General features: G+C 39.4%; 2 protein-coding genes across 4 annotated transcripts; one reads left to right on the forward strand and one right to left on the reverse strand.

Moving 5' to 3' along the window:
- The first annotated feature begins 4,824 nt into the window (after positions 1–4,824).
- Positions 4,825–8,330, forward strand: LOC122779177 (mitochondrial uncoupling protein 2-like). 3 transcript variants are annotated; one of them, XM_044041305.1, is made up of 7 exons: positions 4,825–4,936; positions 5,552–5,688; positions 5,788–5,995; positions 6,075–6,272; positions 7,304–7,405; positions 7,522–7,702; positions 7,794–8,330. In XM_044041305.1, the coding sequence occupies exons 2-7, from the start codon at positions 5,563–5,565 to the stop codon at positions 7,906–7,908; spliced, it is 930 nt and encodes a 309-aa protein (XP_043897240.1). In that variant the 5' UTR covers positions 4,825–4,936; positions 5,552–5,562; the 3' UTR covers positions 7,909–8,330. The 3 variants fall into 3 exon arrangements, with proteins under 3 accessions (XP_043897240.1, XP_043897242.1, XP_043897243.1); XM_044041307.1 differs by having other exon boundaries at positions 5,555–5,688; XM_044041308.1 differs by lacking the exon at positions 4,825–4,936 and adding an exon at positions 4,950–5,254.
- A 4,043-nt stretch (positions 8,331–12,373) lies between these two features.
- LOC122779422 (dnaJ homolog subfamily B member 13-like) lies at positions 12,374–16,739 on the reverse strand. The gene is made up of 8 exons (XM_044041765.1): positions 16,142–16,739; positions 15,936–16,039; positions 14,100–14,261; positions 13,865–14,013; positions 13,461–13,574; positions 13,242–13,355; positions 12,911–12,987; positions 12,374–12,809 (listed from the first exon to the last, which is right to left on the reverse strand). The coding sequence occupies exons 1-8, from the start codon at positions 16,207–16,209 to the stop codon at positions 12,659–12,661; spliced, it is 939 nt and encodes a 312-aa protein (XP_043897700.1). The 5' UTR covers positions 16,210–16,739; the 3' UTR covers positions 12,374–12,658.
- Positions 16,740–16,935: the final 196 nt, after the last annotated feature.

A 16,935-nucleotide genomic window follows, 5' to 3' on the forward strand; every position in this document is an offset into this window, starting at 1 on the left:
GCAAAGAAAATCAATTAAATGACACACTCCATAACAAAATAGGAAATAAATATATTGATATTATTGATGTCCTGACTCTTGAAGATACTGTCTGATGCTTTTATCTCTACACTGTCTATGTTTTTTTTGGTTTTTTTGTTCATCAAGTAATGCATGGCACTGCAAAGGAACATCAGGGAGAATTACTGTGGAAAGCTGAAATTAAAATTATTCAAAGTTATTTCAGTTTTTTTTCAGCCAAAAAGACCCATTGAGGTATAGGTGTGACAAATGTTTGTACAGTGTATCACATACTTAATAGAGTAAGTTTTGTTGACAAATTCAAAAGCAGTATGATGAATATATCATAAAGACAGCCTGAATCATAGAAAACATAAAGCCTACACTACCTAAGAGTTTTAAGACTATGAGGCATGTGAACAGGAACCTGTGAGGGGAAAACCGCCTCCCACCCATACATCATTGTAAAAAGTGTGTGTTTTGTTGTGGTGTGGACCTTTGACCTCAACGAAAACAATGTAGACTCCAAGAAGATATCCCAGTTGTCCTGATTCAGTTCCAAATGTCTCACTCCTATCATGTACTGTATAGCATATTGACATCACATTATTTGTATAGTGTCTCAAGGCACTGCACAACATCACCGAGAGCAGAGGGACCCAACAACCATTCACACAACAGGAATAAATCTCTGACAGAACCAGACTCAAAGATGTGCAGCATCTGCCTTGACCAGTTGGGGTGAAAGGAAAAAATGGGGGACAGAAAGGACAAGAGTTTAATTATGGCACAATAATAATGGCGATGATATGTATGGTAATAATAACAAAAATAATAATAATAACAACAATAGCCTCGAAACTGGATCTGGATCCTGTCACCTGCAAAATGAGGACACAGAGAGAGAGAACGAGAGAGAGGGGACAGGACGGAAAGAACAAAGTTAATGACATAATAATGAAGTCATATTCACCCCAGGAATTCCCCCAGCAGTCTCGGTCTATAGCAGCCTAACTAAGAGATGGTCCAGGTTTCCCTGACCCAGTTCCAACTATAAGGATTTTAAATATAGGATTTCAAATTGACTTCTAAACTGTACGGGGAGCCAGTGTAGAGAAGCTAACACTGGAGTTATATGGTCTCTCTTTCTAGTTCCTGTCAGAACTCGTGCTGCAGCATTTTGGATGAACTGAAGGGTTCTAACAGACTTGTTGGAACATCCTGATAATAAGGAGTTACAGTAATCTAATCTAGATGTAACATAAGCATGAACTAGTTTTTCAGTGTCCTTTAAGGACAGAATTCTTCTAATTTGCATAATGTTCCTCAGTTGGAAGAAGGCTGCTCTGGAAATTAGTTTTATGTGTGAATCAAATTACATGTCCTGGTCAAAAATAACTCCAAGGTTCCTCACAGTGGAACTTGAGGCCATAGTAATGTCATCTAAAAGTGACAATGTCGTCGGAAAGGTGTTTAGGGCCGATTATAATGACCTCAGTTTTTTCTGAGTTTAAAAGTAGAAAGTTACAGGTCATCAAGGACTTAATGTCTCTGAGACATTCCTGGAGTTGAACAACCTCATTTACTTCATCCTACCTCATTGATAAATATATATATGTGCTTTCTAATAATGTTCCCTTAAGGAAGCATATATAAGGTAAAAAGTATAGGCCTTATATAACCACAACATGTGCTTAGCCCAGTGGTTAGTACCATTTGCATGCCTGATAACATTATTTTAAAATATTCACTTAAATGAAAATAAAAATACTTGAGAATACTGAATTCTGCCCATCTCTCCTTTAAACAGGCAAGCTTCTCTATCACTCTTTTGTTCGCATAGCATTGTCCATATGGATTTTATTTCTTTTTATGCACTGTTATCTCATGATAACAACTTATTATCTCGTTATCTCCACATAAAAGAGATTGTTTTCTCATTCGGTCACCATGAAGACGACCCGGTCCTCTTATCTGGTTGCTGATGAAGTTAATAATCTCAGCAGGATCACTTAACCGTCGCCTGTGAAGTTGTAACCGGGCTAGTCTTCTCCTTAAATGACGAGGACTAATCTGAATTCCGTCTCTAACAGAAAGGCACAATGCAATTTTTATTTGTGTGAGACCTTGATTGAAGTACATCCTGATGCGTTGATCGATATTGTGATCTGCCATTTTCACCTCCCTGGGACACACGTGGACCACACGATCACGTTAACTAGTGCACAATCATCAGACTTGAAAATGATCCCACGAAAAAAACAAAAGTCTTGCTGTTATATCGAGATAAAGAAATAATTAGTTTGTTATCACGAGAAAACAATCTCTGTTATATGGAGATAACGAGATAATAAGTTGTTAGAGATAACGGTGCATAAAGAGAAGTAAAACCCATATGTTTCCTTGTCTGTTCCTGTTTTTTTGCTCTTTCAGATAAATGTCTGTAATACCTGTCTGAAGCCAGGCTTGTTGAAAGAGGAGGCAGAACTGGTCTGAGGGCAACCAGTTAGCCAGTCCTTCTCATACCAGCTCCTGGTGAAAGGACAAGTGTAATTCCTTCCTCTGTCTTTCGTTTGCTGCTTTAAAGTGACGTTCAGCAATGTGGAGTGCATTTATATACATGTTCCATGATTTTATAAATTATTTCAGATGATTCCTATCTTCGTCTTCATGTGAGACTGGTGGGGCAGCGCACCTAGTGCCCTCTATGGACAGGCTGCCACTGCATGTCATGCCCTTAATGGTTATTTATATTCTATTCCTCATTTCCTTATTTTCATGGGTAAACGTTCATGGGTAAACATGTCTGTAACGTAGAAAACAGACACAGTGGGCAACTCTGCTATCATTCCAGTGACGCAGTGACTGGTTATTTATAGCTCAAGACAATGTATTAATAGTGTAAAGATTAGTTAATTCACAGCACTGATTCGTGGTTCCTGGTATTCCAAATACTGAAGGTCACAATGATGATGACGAGGGACTGCAGTGCTGGTTGGGTTTCATTTTCACGGATAGTGGGGAGGTATCACAGACTGGTTGAAGCTGGACCAGGAAATTGTTTACTGGTCAGACTGTGTTCAAAGGTTACTCACACTGTGTTCACACTCAGGAAGCTGTTTTTAGAGCTGGCCAAAGAAAGAAGGTGGTGAGAGCAGCATCTTTTTTATATTCATTCAGGTTTTAACCATGTCCTTCAAGAAAATGTACAAATCTAATCTTTAATCTCACTGATATGTAGACTGTAGGCACAGTGTTGTGACAATTGAATGCACATCACCTCAATATTTAAATGTACTGTAAATAAGATGAACCCTGGACCAGTTAAAGTTGACCTCATCAAAAGCATTTTTTCTTGTTGATCGCTCATGACTCAAGTAATTCTTTTTAATGGTTTAGATGGAAAAGGTAGTTTCTGAAATAAATGCAGAAATAATCAAAAATTATTACTGCGTGAACATAAAAAGGTTTAGGAGATCATCTTCTTATTATGTATTAGAATTATATATATGTATATATACATGAATATATATGTATGTATATATATATATATATATATATATATACATCTTGTTGTATTATATCATTTACATTTGTGTTTCCTTCCTCTTAGTGCTTCCTGTTAATGCTTTCTCTTACAATAATAACATTTTCTGTCCAAACTAGACAATACTATGTATATATTATTTAACCTTAAAAATAAAGTATAAAACACCTCATGCCAAAATCCCTACATTCTCATGAAACACACATGGATTGTGAAGTCTAATCTAATCTAATCGAATAAACATTTAATAAGAAGAGATAGATCAAGTGGAACATGAAATGATTGTAACTTTATCCAGCACAGTGTGAAAAGTGCTTATCCACACTGACACAGCATCAGTCAGTGAATGTGTGAATCACTGGTGGGGCAGTAGGTAAAAACCATTAGTGGACAGTCAACTGCATGGTCTGTTGTGTAAGCTTGCTGACGCCATGTCCTGGGGCAGCTATGGAAAGTCACATGTTGTATATTTAGTATGCACACTTCTGAGTGTGTCCTTTCTGACCCCCTCTGCTTCGATGTCCTGCTAGCATGCAGGAAACAGATGCTAATGGCCGAGTGATTGCACACACATGCTACGAGCATCCACCCACCCTCAGTCGGCATATCGATTGGCTAAGAAGCATCGCCGTTCCTTCGCCTGGAACAGTATGTAACTTTGCTGCTCGCAGGGAGGAGGGGAGACAGAATTCCTAAAGCTCTTCAACCCGTTTGCATTTTACTGTGTGGGGCAGACACTGGTGTAACATTTCAGGCAGTCAGATGCCCCAGGAAAACATTTTGGAATTCAGATAGGCATCTCTTTCTAGACTGGCCACACACATGTATACTGACCAATAGAAATGTGAGGTTCACTTAGTGATGTCAGTGTATTCATGAGCTCAGATCTGAGCAGGTTAAAATTAAACTTTTCTGAAATTATTATGAAATTATTGGAATTATTGGAGCATGTCTTTATTTATTTAGACGTCAGTTGTGTGCAGGTGTTCTCTAAGAACAGGGTTAACACATGACAAAAAAGCTGAACCTGACAAAATACTTAACGTAGTATTATTAAGTATGTTTTCCTTTTCATGCAAAACATTATAGTTTCTGTTTTCAAAGAGCCATACTATAGGCTGCTGTAATGAGTTCTATGAGGACTAGATCAACAAGTGCTTAAGTTTCCATCCGTCTCCCTGACGGATGTTGGGTAAACATGAGAATCATATAACAGGAGTGTCATGCTGCCCTGCGGTCATGTGCATGAGGTGCCTATAAATTTAGGAGCTTCCTCCTCACTTCACAACAGTGAACAAACAGCATGAGAACACTAACAGGACTAACTCCTGAACGGATTCCCTTTTCTTTCCACTTTGCTGGATTATAACTTCCCTGGAAACTACGAAGGTAAACTAACTGACTAACATTTAAAATAAACAACTAAATAATGGACCTTTTATTACCTGGCATTTAATAGTAGATTTTTATCAACAACAATATGTTATATAATATAAAATACAAAATTGGGCAAGTCTGCTTTTATGGCAAGCATATCAGATGAGTTTTCCTGGATGACTTGCTTTTACACGGTGTAATATGCCAGCTTGCTCACCTCAAATATAAATTATGGCCACAACAGAAACACTTCCTCAGACTAAAAGTAAGCTAAAACTCTTCTTTACCTTGAAGCTGAAGTAGAAAAGAAATGTTTTTAAAACTTAAATGGTGAGTTTCTTCTCCTCACACATTTTATATGTTGGAGAATGTAAAAACAATTACAACTGAAAATGCTTTCTCTCCAGAGCAGAGAATGTTCCTGAATTGAACCAAAATGTGATTATTTTTTTAAAATGATTTAATAATTAAAATGTAGCTCTGTGTACACTTTACACAGATATGGTTAAATGAAGAAGAGTAATAATTGTGTACTGCTGTGTTGTGTGTTCAGTGTACAGGGGTGTGGTGTACACCGAGATCCTGGGCAACATGTATAAAAAGCACATTTGTCCTGTGTCTTCAAAGCAGGTGCAGAAATGGTTGCAAGGAAAGCCATAGACGCAGGGCCCTCTGCAGCAGTCAAGTTCTTCGGTGCAGGAACGGCAGCCTGCATTGCTGACCTCATCACATTTCCTCTTGATACCGCCAAAGTCAGACTACAGGTTAGATGCACCATGTTAAATGAATTTTGACTTGGGATTATTATTCTTTTTTTCAATATGTTTATATTTGATCAAAATGAATGTCATCCTTAAAATCAGATTCAAGGAGAGGCTCATAAAATTGAAGGTGCTAGTGCCACAAAGTACCGAGGAGTGTTTGGCACCATCATGACTATGGTACGCACAGAGGGGGCCAGGAGTCTTTACAGTGGACTGGTGGCAGGACTGCAGAGGCAGATGAGCTTTGCCTCTGTTCGAATCGGTCTTTATGATTCCATGAAGCAATTCTACACACGGAGCACTGAGAGTGTGTATCATAACTTGAGAATCACTGTGTTGTTTCCCTTCTGCTGCCTTATTGTGACTCTTACTGATGTTCCGCTCAGGTGCTGGGATTGTGACTCGGCTCATGGCGGGTTGTACAACAGGAGCCATGGCTGTGGCTTTTGCTCAACCAACAGATGTGGTGAAAGTGCGTTTCCAAGCCCAGGTGCGACTGGCTGATGGTGGAAAGCGATACAAGGGCACTCTGGACGCCTACAAGACGATTGCACGAGATGAGGGAATAAGGGGCCTTTGGAAAGGTACTTGCCACTTTTACTTTAGGAGGGCCCCAGCACCACCTGGTATGAGGATGCTATTGAAATGAGTCCTCTCAGGAAAACACCATCTGTTTTCTACCACTTTATCCTCCATAGGACGTGCACAGGTCACCAGTCCATCACAGGGCAAACACATAGAGAAAGGCAACAATTCACTCTCAACTGTCAATTTAGAGTGTTCAATTAAACTGATCTCTATGCTATTTTTCTGTCTGACCGAAAACTACGAAGGTACAAGAAACGTCAGGCAAAAAGGCAAGGTCGTAAAACGCAGGCAAGGTTCAAAAACATGAGAAGGCTCGACTATGGCTGTGAAACAAGAGCGCTGGAACGTGAGCTATGAACTGCAACAGACTGGCGAAGAGACAAGACGCAGAGGGGAATATAAGCAGTGCTTGATTAGGGAGTGATTGGATGCAGGTGTGGAAGACACAATCAGGGATCAGGTGCACGCAGACCAGGAAGGGGGCGGGGTAGACAGGAACCTGAAACAGAGACAAGGGTGAGTGATTTCAAAATAAAACAGGAAGACAAGACATGGAACATGGAGGGAAAAACAAAACAAGATACTTAACAGAAGTGACAGATCATGACAATATTACCGAGAAGAAAATATGAGCCTAATGGACTAAATGACTGTGGGACGATTACCTGAACAGAACATGCAAAATTCAGCCAGAAAGGCCCACAGTTGAACCAGGATCTGAACTAGTGGCGTTGTTGCTGTGAGGTTCTGAGGAAAATGAAATATTTTAGGGCCGAAATATGCTCAAATATGCTGCGTTGTGCTCCATGGGGCTGGAGCCAATCACCGCTGATATATGGCGAAGGGAGAACACACCCTGGACAGGTCACCAGTCCATCGCAGGGCCAATATACAGAAACAAACCATTCACTCTCAATTTAGAGTTTTTGGACTGTTGGAGGAAGCCGGTGTACCTGAAAGGCCCTCAGTTGGAGCTGTGTTCCTTCCTTCTACTGGATTTTGATCAACCTCTGCTGCTTCTTTCTAGGCTGCATTCCCAACATCACTCGTAATGCTATAGTTAACTGTGCGGAGCTGGTGACCTATGACATGATCAAAGAACTCCTCCTGAAGTATGACCTAATGACAGGTGAGGCCAAAAAAAACAACTGTATTGTAGAAATTGTAGTTAGCGTTGCTTCGATTACCACAACAAAACCAGTGTGTGAAACACAAGAACATGACTGTACTTCTCCTCCCATTCAGACAACCTGCCGTGCCACTTCACAGCTGCCTTCGGTGCAGGCTTCTGCACAACTGTTGTGGCGTCTCCTGTTGATGTCGTCAAAACGAGGTTCATGAACTCAGGAACTGGCCAATACAGCAGTGCCATCAACTGTGCTTTCACCATGTTGAGAAATGAAGGGGCCACCTCTTTCTATAAAGGGTGAACACATGAAAATATCACAGTTAAGTGTTTGAAAACAAACAAACATTGACATACATTTACTTGACCTTTCTCTCGTTTGCTTCTTTAGGTTCACACCTTCTTTTTTGCGACTGGGTTCCTGGAACATTGTGATGTTTGTGACATATGAACAGATTAAACAAGGTATGACCAGGGCACAACAGTACTGGGAGTTGCCATTTTGACCTGAATTTGTTCGACTGTTGCGTCAGAGGGGCTTCACACGGACACAATGGCCTCAAGACACAGTCAGAAGAGGATATCGGTTTCATGGGTCCACGGTCACATTCAGTCTTCGAATTCCTCAATGGACACTGGCACTGTGAGCATCGCTGTGACACCAGAGCATTTTAAGCACTTTGGTTTACAAAGAGACACTTTGTATCATTTCTACGACCTTTATTTGATCTACTTGTTTACAGTGTTCCCCATTATTTGTGCTGCACATAGTCAGGGGTTTACATGTTGATTTACATTCTAGATAGTACCATTTATTGCTGGTCAATAAATCATATAATCAGAATATCTATATCGAAGTATATTGTACTTGTATTGTATGTATAATAACAAACAAGGCTGTAATAAATAAAGTCCCATTTTTTTTGTATTTCTTTGTCTGTTGTACATCTAACAACTACTGCAATGATGGGAATACATTTAAGGGCAAAGAGTATGGGATAGCTGGCTGATAAATCAGGCTGCCTAGTAAAATTGTGGGAGCTGTTGACAGGAAGTGAACCTGAATGAGTATGTACACTTACTGACTAGGAACACAGTAATTACATCTGGTATGGTCTTCCTTTGCTCCAAGGTTTGACAAAGTATTTTACATAACTTGGTTGTAACAAGTGTTTTTTTTAGTTACTCTGTCATCAGTGATGGTTGTGATGACACCCATAAGAATCTGCATTCCTGGCAGGCGCGGTACACCCTGGACAGTTCACCAGTCCATCGCAGGGCCACACACAGCTAGAGACAAACAACCATTCACTCTCACACTCACTCCTATGGTCAATTTAGAGTGTCCAATTTACCTAATCCCCACATTGCATGTTTTTGGACTGTGGGAGGAAGCCGGAGAACCCGGAGAGAACCCACGCACACACGGGGAGAACATGCAAACTCCATGCAGAAAGGCCCTTGTTCCAACCGGGGCTCGAACCCGGGTCTTCTCGCTGCAAGGCGAGAGTGCTAACCACAACACCACCGTGTGGCCTCCTGTTGTGTCATCATATTATATTATATCATATTAGATTATATTATACTTTATGACTTTAAAATATATTATTATTAAAAACATAGTACACTGAAATTAAAAATAAATGTCTCTATTGTCAGTGAATAATCATCATACTCTCAATACTGATCAAACCAATTGTAATTACCATTAAGGCCAAACCTGAGAAACCATCTGTTATATCATATCGTTAAAATGTGAATGCAACATTAGACATATTATGATATTCAAAATATTCCACCTGCAATTTCCCCAAGGCAGTGCAAGGCAAGCCAGTGAACCACACTTATGTATTATTTACTGCACATACTGTATGCACATACATAGATATGACAAGTGGTTGGTACTGAATAAACAAGTCAATGAGAAAATTCTGTTTATCCACCATCTTAAACATGAGCATAAACATAAAACAAAAAAAGGTTTTTAAAGCATTTAAAATATGGTCTATATGATTATATGACGCACTTGGCTGTGTTATGTTATGGACAACATGTATTCAAGACCACAGAAACAAACTGGAAATGATGTGAATGGCTCTGAACATATGGAACTAATTTGGTGTGCGTGAAACATACTACAGGTTTCTGCTTTTCAGCATGACTCTGCACTTTTCGTTTCTTTTCCGAGTTTGAGTGAATACTGCAAGACCTTTAAACAGAAACCTCATCTGAATTATCAAACAGTTTTTAGTAAGAAAATCCAGTTTGTAATGCATCATGTACTTACAATAGCAAAACTCTCAAAATATGAATCTTGAGGGCAACAAATGGAGGAAGCAAACATAAAACACAACATATGCAGCCTTGGGCTGTTTATCACACAGACATGTTTATGGTCTCCATATTGAAGCAGCAGGCAGTCAGCAGCAACACATGATGTAACTGCATACTGTGAAGAGGCTATTTAAAGAGGTGGTGCTTTTCTCTACTAATGCATGTCAATGTATTGCACACATAGAAACAAATAAACTGTGCTCTACAGCCTTACATTTCTTATTCCTTTTTATGCAAATTGCTGTCTGGACAAATGTCTGGTAATACCGTTTATTGTGAAAGTAACATTTGCATTATGTGTTTGGAGAGTGTTTGGTGTAGACATAAGCCACAATGGTTATTATATAACTCAAAGTTAATCCGGCTGTGAAGTTTGTAGAAGCAGGAACTGTGTTAAGGAACTGAATTTCCTTAACACATCACACATGGACACCTACATACTGTACACCTACCTACACTTATGCACCTACTTACTAATTTATATTTGAAATAAACTACCGTCACCACTGGTGTTAATGGGCAATTTGGGAGAAAATTGGAAACGATGGGAACAGCGCTTCCTGATATACAGTGCATGACAGCGAGTGGTGCATGCAATAGGTGAAGAAGCACTGGAGGTGTACAACCCACTGGAAGTCGATCTGGATGACGACGGTAACCCCGCGGTGAGTGGAATCGTGGATGCCTTCAGGGCATACTGTATGCCAAAGAAAAATACTGTGTGTGAGAGACATCAGTTCTGGGCGCATCCTATGGCAGAAAATAAATAAATATGTAGCAGAAGTGAGGCAGAAAAGTAAAGAGTGTGGATTTGGTGCCACAGAAAACGATATGATTAGAGACAAGATTGTGTTCAGTTTGAACGACCAGCGCTTGAAGAAGAGATTCTTGAGAGAACCTAATCTCACATTGGAGAGAGCGACAGACACGCGTCGTGCTGCTGAGACTGCTAAGGCACAGGAGAACGCTGTGCATGTACTCCACAAGCACAAACCAAAGCGCAAACAACCACAGACCAAAATGAAGCAACAGCCTATCCGTTGGACGCAAATCAAAGTACAAAGCAGCACATGTCGAAAATGTGGGAAGTCACACCGGCCACGCCAGTGCCCAGCATATGGAATAACCTGCAACAGATGCGGTAAACAGAACCATGATGCAAGGATGTGTGGAACAGGACAGACAGAGACGAGGAAGAGTGCATACAAAATAGATTCAGAAATTGATGCCCTGTCTATTAGAACAGTGAAGGTAGACCAAGTAAATGCTAAAACAGACACGTCCTGGTTTTGTAAGGTGGTCTCATATATGGCCTTGTAGGCCTCCCTGCGCTTTGGAGACACTGAGTACTCCAGTGTCTCCAAGTACTCCACACTACGGGGGATGGTGTCATTGGAAGCGTGACTTACAGCAAGCTGCAAAGAGTGACACACACAGCGAATGAAGACCAGATCTTTGAGGCCATACTCCTCCTTTAGCACTTTATGGACCCTATTGTTAATCCCCGTCATAACGGAGACATTGTCAGTCAGAAAGCCACAACAGCTCGGGCTATAGAGCTGGCATCTCCTCCCTCCAACTCAACAAGCCACAGGTACTTAGACACACCAACATCTGTGGACTCATCGAGGAGGAGGCTGAAACTCTGGTCACCCACATCAGAGACCAACCTTTTGAGGAAGTATGGTGCAAGAACACCATTGATCATTTCTGTGCACTTTGTGCGGCGCATCTTGAAGTGAGGTAGCCGCTTTACCTGCTCCCCCAATGTGATCACATGCCAGCATGGAACAGTGTTCAGCAATAGCTAATGCCATGGGTGGCTTCATCCTCATTTTTTTTTATCAGTAATGGCAGCTTGCTTTGGGCTGAACAGTCATAAGGCTTTGTTTTTGTGTGTTTTGTGTGTTTTTTCACATCACTTAATTTTGCATAGAAATCAGCCTTGCAATAGCTGCAGTATGCCCGTGTATCGTTACCAATAAATGGCTTCAACCATCCTTTAAAGTCAGGGTTTGATTCCCACTCTCGTCTGTACTTGTGACTGTATAGTTTAGACATGGCAGGCAGATAAATCCAAAAAACACATGTAGTCAGGAATCAGGGTAGGGAGACAGATTAACACACACACACACACACACGTGACAATCTGACAGACACACTGGGAAGGGCAGGCTTAAGTAGGGAGGAAGGTGAGGGGAGAACAGAAATCAGGTGGAGCAAATCAGACACAGGTGAACAGGACGAAAGGAGGGGGAGTGAGCAGAGACAGCAGGTAAGTGGGAGAAACACAAGCACACACAGGAAGGAGAACTACAAAATAAAGCAGAGAGAGACGCCAAAGGAGACAAACGAGACACAGGCAAGACACCGTGTAGAAGAAGACAGCGAACGATCACATCATCCCTTTTAAAGTGTTAACAGGTTAACATGTTTAAGACTAGCTTTTTTTACAAAAACCATAATGATAAACAGCAGCAATTATAATCTGCCGATCAAATTACTCGTTTCTAAAGCAATTTTTCACTTGCAAGTAAGTTTGATAAAGCTGTACCTGAACAGTAAATTGTGTAAACCACTTTTTAAAGACGGCAAACTATCGTGAACAAGAGCAAATTGAAAACATATTCCAGAGCATCAGATTCATCCTTTCTTTTATTTCTTCTCTTTCAACAATGCTCTTCATTCATTTGCCACACTGTCATTCAAAATGTGACAACATGCTGGCTAAACAACATAACATCAACAGTGCATCACTTCCTTGTCCCTTTGTTTCTGCTACACAGGCCGTCTCTCTCTGATTGGCGTCAGTTATGTTGCATTTCTGCCTCCTTCTGGATTCCTCTTCTGTCTGGATTATTCCTCTTTTTCTCTCCATTATCCCATTTCTAGGCCTCAACGTAGCAAGTTGCGTAATGTACGCTATTTCAGAGCTTTTTTGATCAGATACCTCTGCTCGGGGGAAAGTCTCTCAGGGAAGTGGATGTGAAAAGTAATGATGAGGTTTCCTTTCTGTGAAGGATCCTGGGACAGCGGCATTCCCTCACCACTCACCAGTTTTCTGGACATTGGGCTGATGACAAAAAAAACAAACAAACAAAATACTGTATCAAACACAAATGTTATGTAAATACAGAGCATTCTGCTTTGGCCAAAGTATGGGAAAGTACTTACTGGACAATGTCATTGATGGGGATGGTGAGTAGTCTGCCATCTAGTGTCTCCACATCCACAGAGAATCCAGTCAGGGCCTATGGGAAAGATTAGTTTTGCTTCATTGTTTTTTCTATTCAGGATAAGCTGATAAAAAAGAAGGTCACACAGTAAACAGTAGCTTGAATCCAGGTCCAACGAAGGGCCTTTCTGTGTGGTTAACGCATGCAGCACAGTCCTCCCACAGTCCAAAAACATTCAGTTAATTGGACATTGTTCCTGTGCTGACCGTACCCTGCTTTTCATGTGGAGGATAAAGTGGTAATAAAAAACATCTGTAACAATGACTCACCATCTCCAGAGAAACGTGGGCCTTGTAGATCAGGTCATTGTCCTGTCTTTTAAACTGCGGATGATTTTTCTGTCGCACTATGAACACAATATCTGCAGGGATGTTGTTTGGTCCCTATTGGTTAAATAAAGGAGAGAAAGAAAGAAGGAGAAGATATGCACAACAGATCTGACTGGTTAATGTAAGTAACCACTCAAGTTCAAATGATGGTTCCTTTACCTGATCTCCCTCTTTGAAGAAAATAATTCTTGTGCCTTCTTTCAATCCAGGATTTATATCAATAGATTGAATTTTCTGTCTGATAATAGACGATTGTGTATCCTCAGTCAATTCCTGTTAATCAAATAATTTAAGAAAAATGAGTTGGCACACAGCAACGCATGCTTTATGCATATGCTCAATGACTTCTGCTCTAGTTTTGCTGTAGCAGTGCTACAGCGCCACATAGGCCTGGCATATACTACAGAGTTTATAGTCGTTTTGGGGGATTTTGTCGTTTCTCGAAACGATGCCATGTTTATGGAGAACTTTTTTCAAAATGACAAAAGAAAAGATAATTTAAGTGTGATTCTTTTTTTCTAATGTAATAGTTGAGTTCATTAGTTGGTCTTTGTTGTTCTTACCCTGCGACATATCTTGATCTGTTTTGTGCATCCATGAAAGAGCTCCTCCAAGGACAAATGAAGGTCTCTCTCCACTGGAGGGTCTTGTGTCTTCACCACAACATGCTGGAGCCCACCAAACCTAAGTGGTGCTTCATTAGTGTGGAAGTCTAGCAATGTAAATGATGCAAATGAAATGTCAGATCAGTGTAATTGCCATTACATTTTAAAAGGAATTGTATTCATATTTTCTCACCTGCAAATGGGTTGTCACCTCCGAAAAATTGCCTGAATGTTTTGTCTGGTCGCCCATGGTAGGTATATTTACATGACCAAGCTCCATCGTTGCCAAACTCAGGTGGTATACCACCTTTTAGACCCTCCTCACCAAACTTGTCATAAATGGCCTTTTTCTTAGCTGTAAAGAAATGATAAAATAGAGAGACGTTTTTATGTACACATATGTGGAAGTCTAAAGGTGAAAGTACCATCTTTATATATAACAACAATGTTTTTGTGTCATACTTTTCTTCATCTTAAATCTGAGTGGTAGGTGGGTGATATTTTCAGACTAATACATTATATTATTATACTATTTTATTTTAGGTAATGTATAGTATACAATACAAGACGATGATATAGTTTAGATACACTTTAACCATAGCACAATTTCAATCTTTAAATCTAAAACTTGATTTTTAGGATCACATTGTTTGTCTCGATGAGGACTTCTGGTCCTGACTCGGTCAGTGTTTATGCCAGAAAAGCATAAACACACACACCTTAACAATGTCCTGGAGACTTACTCTCACCTTAACCATCAGACTGTATAACACCAGCACTGCAAATGATATACTTGCATTATTATTGTATTCAAATTGCATAATTATGTGCCACTACACTTTCTTCAGTTTTTCATTTATGCTGTTAAAAGGTATATACATATATCTACATACGTAAATGTGTATATATATATATTAACTTTTTAAAATCCTAATTTTATATCTATTTTTTCCATATATTGCTTATTCTATTTCTATATTTATATTGTATTTTTTTAACTTGTCTAATCTGTTAGTGGTTATTTGATATCCCTTTTCACTGAACCCTCTGCTGCTGTAACAATGTGAATTTTACCAGTGTGGGATCAATAAATCTAATCTAATCTACTCTAATCTAACCACAACTACTATTGGCCTAACCCTAACCTCATTCTAACCATACATGTCTTCACTTTAAAATGTTTTGATTTAAATTGGGACTTTCTGTCCCCATAAGGAAGACAAGTCACCATAATATGACTGTGTAAACAGATTTAGGTCCTATTTCATATTAGATATTGTAATATAGCTTCTGTTACTAGTACAATTTATGCTATTGTTACATTCTGTCAATCCAGCTGTTGACACTCTGTCACCTTGTGGTAGACTTTGGCACTGCATAGCAACTGTTATGTTATGTATATTGTTTTACATTACATTACATGTCATTTAGCAGACGCTTTTATCCAAAGCGACTTACAATAAGTGCATTTAAACATTTGGGAATATTATAAATAATAACATATTTTCATAATTGTATTTCATGTTAGATATTGTAATATTTCCAACACTCTCAGTGTCCATTGTCACTCTGTTGCTTCTTAAGATAAGATAAGACAAGATAAGATGAGATGAGATGAGATACACAGGGAAATATTAAATATAAGAATAAAAATAGTACAATATTTTGCATTTAGAGTTATACTATGGAACATATATGAATATATATTTAGATAATATTAACACGTGCAAAACTAAGAGAAATTGTGCAAAACTTTCTACATTAAAATGTGTAAACAAGTAGCTGATTTTTCCCTTAAACTTTTATTTTGTATTCATCATGACTCCATGGCGGAAGTGAAATGCGGCCCCGCCCTTATTGGCAGCGAGTCAAGGAAGGCGTTTCTGACCTGCCGAGCGGGTGCGGTGCCGCTACCTGCCAATGCCACTGGGCGGACCTCACTGTCTCGCAAATATACATCCCCTCCCTATGGTTTATATACGTTTTATTTATTATTATTTTACACACACACACACACAGAGCTACTCACGGTCGCTGAGAACATCGTAGGCTTCACTCAGCTGAGTGAACTTCTCGCTGCTTCCAGGTTTTCTGTTGCTGCTCGGATGAAATTTCAACGCAAGACGTCGATATCTGTGAACATGAAGGAAACAGTGAGAGTGTGAACAAGACTAAGAATCTTTAATTCAAATGTAAACGTCATGTAGAAAAGAAAAGAAAAGGAAAAGAACCGACGCTTTTTTAATATCTGCGTCTGTTGCGTCTCTGTTGAGTTCCAGCGTCTCATAATAATCCAAAGTCATTGTGTGATTAAAACCTCAGCATTTTTACAGTCCGCTGCGTCGAGTTCAGCGTGGCTCAGTGTTTTCCTCTTGTCTCCACATGATAGAAAAATTACGTCACGCGACACGATCCTTTGATGTCGCGCGCCTGTAGTGTTTTTTTTTTCCTATTCTGTAAATGGACACATTCTCAGACAAGGCCGTTTTTGTTGATATTAAATCATTCATACGCAAAGCTACTCAATGTGCTTTACAGAGGCAGAAGAAGAATGCAGTGCAGAGTCATTAGAATTGCATAATTACATTAAATCATTGGAATTCAAATACAATAGAACATAGTAAAAATAAAATAGTAAAAGTGTGATTTACATCCACATTTGATGTTCACCAATGTGAATATAAAACGATTCATCAAAATCAGTTAAATGTAAACGTTAGTGCTCATTATTCAGAAAACCCTTATGTCACATCTACATTTCAGGATCTGGTTATTATAGACACAGATTAAATTAAATATAAATATTTCAATATTTATCAACACAGTAACAGTGTTACACACATTAGTAGCTGTAAACACTCAGCATTAGAAAAATACATATGTTGGTTTGGTGCTTACTTATATCCCAAACATAAGGAGTAAACATTTATAATCATCACTTTAAAAGTTACATAGTTGTTTTTGGTGCCTATTTGTTTCCCAGATATATTAGTGTGTGTGTGTGAATGGGTGAATAAGAGGCATTAACT

Source organism: Solea senegalensis, linkage group LG13 (assembly GCF_019176455.1).
Source record: "Solea senegalensis isolate Sse05_10M linkage group LG13, IFAPA_SoseM_1, whole genome shotgun sequence".
Lineage (NCBI taxonomy): Eukaryota > Metazoa > Chordata > Actinopteri > Pleuronectiformes > Soleidae > Solea > Solea senegalensis.

What these genes read in the sequence shown, in the direction of transcription:
- LOC122779177 (XM_044041305.1), top strand. Translation starts at nt 5,563, where the DNA reads ATGGTTGCAAGGAAAGCCATAGACGCAGGGCCCTCTGCAGCAGTCAAG. An exon ending in CTACACACGGAGCACTGAGA is followed by an intron (nt 5,996 to 6,074) that starts GTGTGTATCATA and finishes TGTTCCGCTCAG; the next exon opens with GTGCTGGGATTGTGACTCGG. An exon ending in GCCACCTCTTTCTATAAAGG is followed by an intron (nt 7,703 to 7,793) that starts GTGAACACATGA and finishes TTGCTTCTTTAG; the next exon opens with GTTCACACCTTCTTTTTTGC.
- LOC122779422 (XM_044041765.1), bottom strand. Translation starts at nt 16,209, where the DNA reads ATGACTTTGGATTATTATGAGACGCTGGAACTCAACAGAGACGCAACA. An exon ending in CTACGATGTTCTCAGCGACC is followed by an intron (nt 14,262 to 15,935) that starts GTGAGTAGCTCT and finishes ATTTCTTTACAG; the next exon opens with CTAAGAAAAAGGCCATTTAT. An exon ending in AGGTGACAACCCATTTGCAG is followed by an intron (nt 14,014 to 14,099) that starts GTGAGAAAATAT and finishes TTACATTGCTAG; the next exon opens with ACTTCCACACTAATGAAGCA.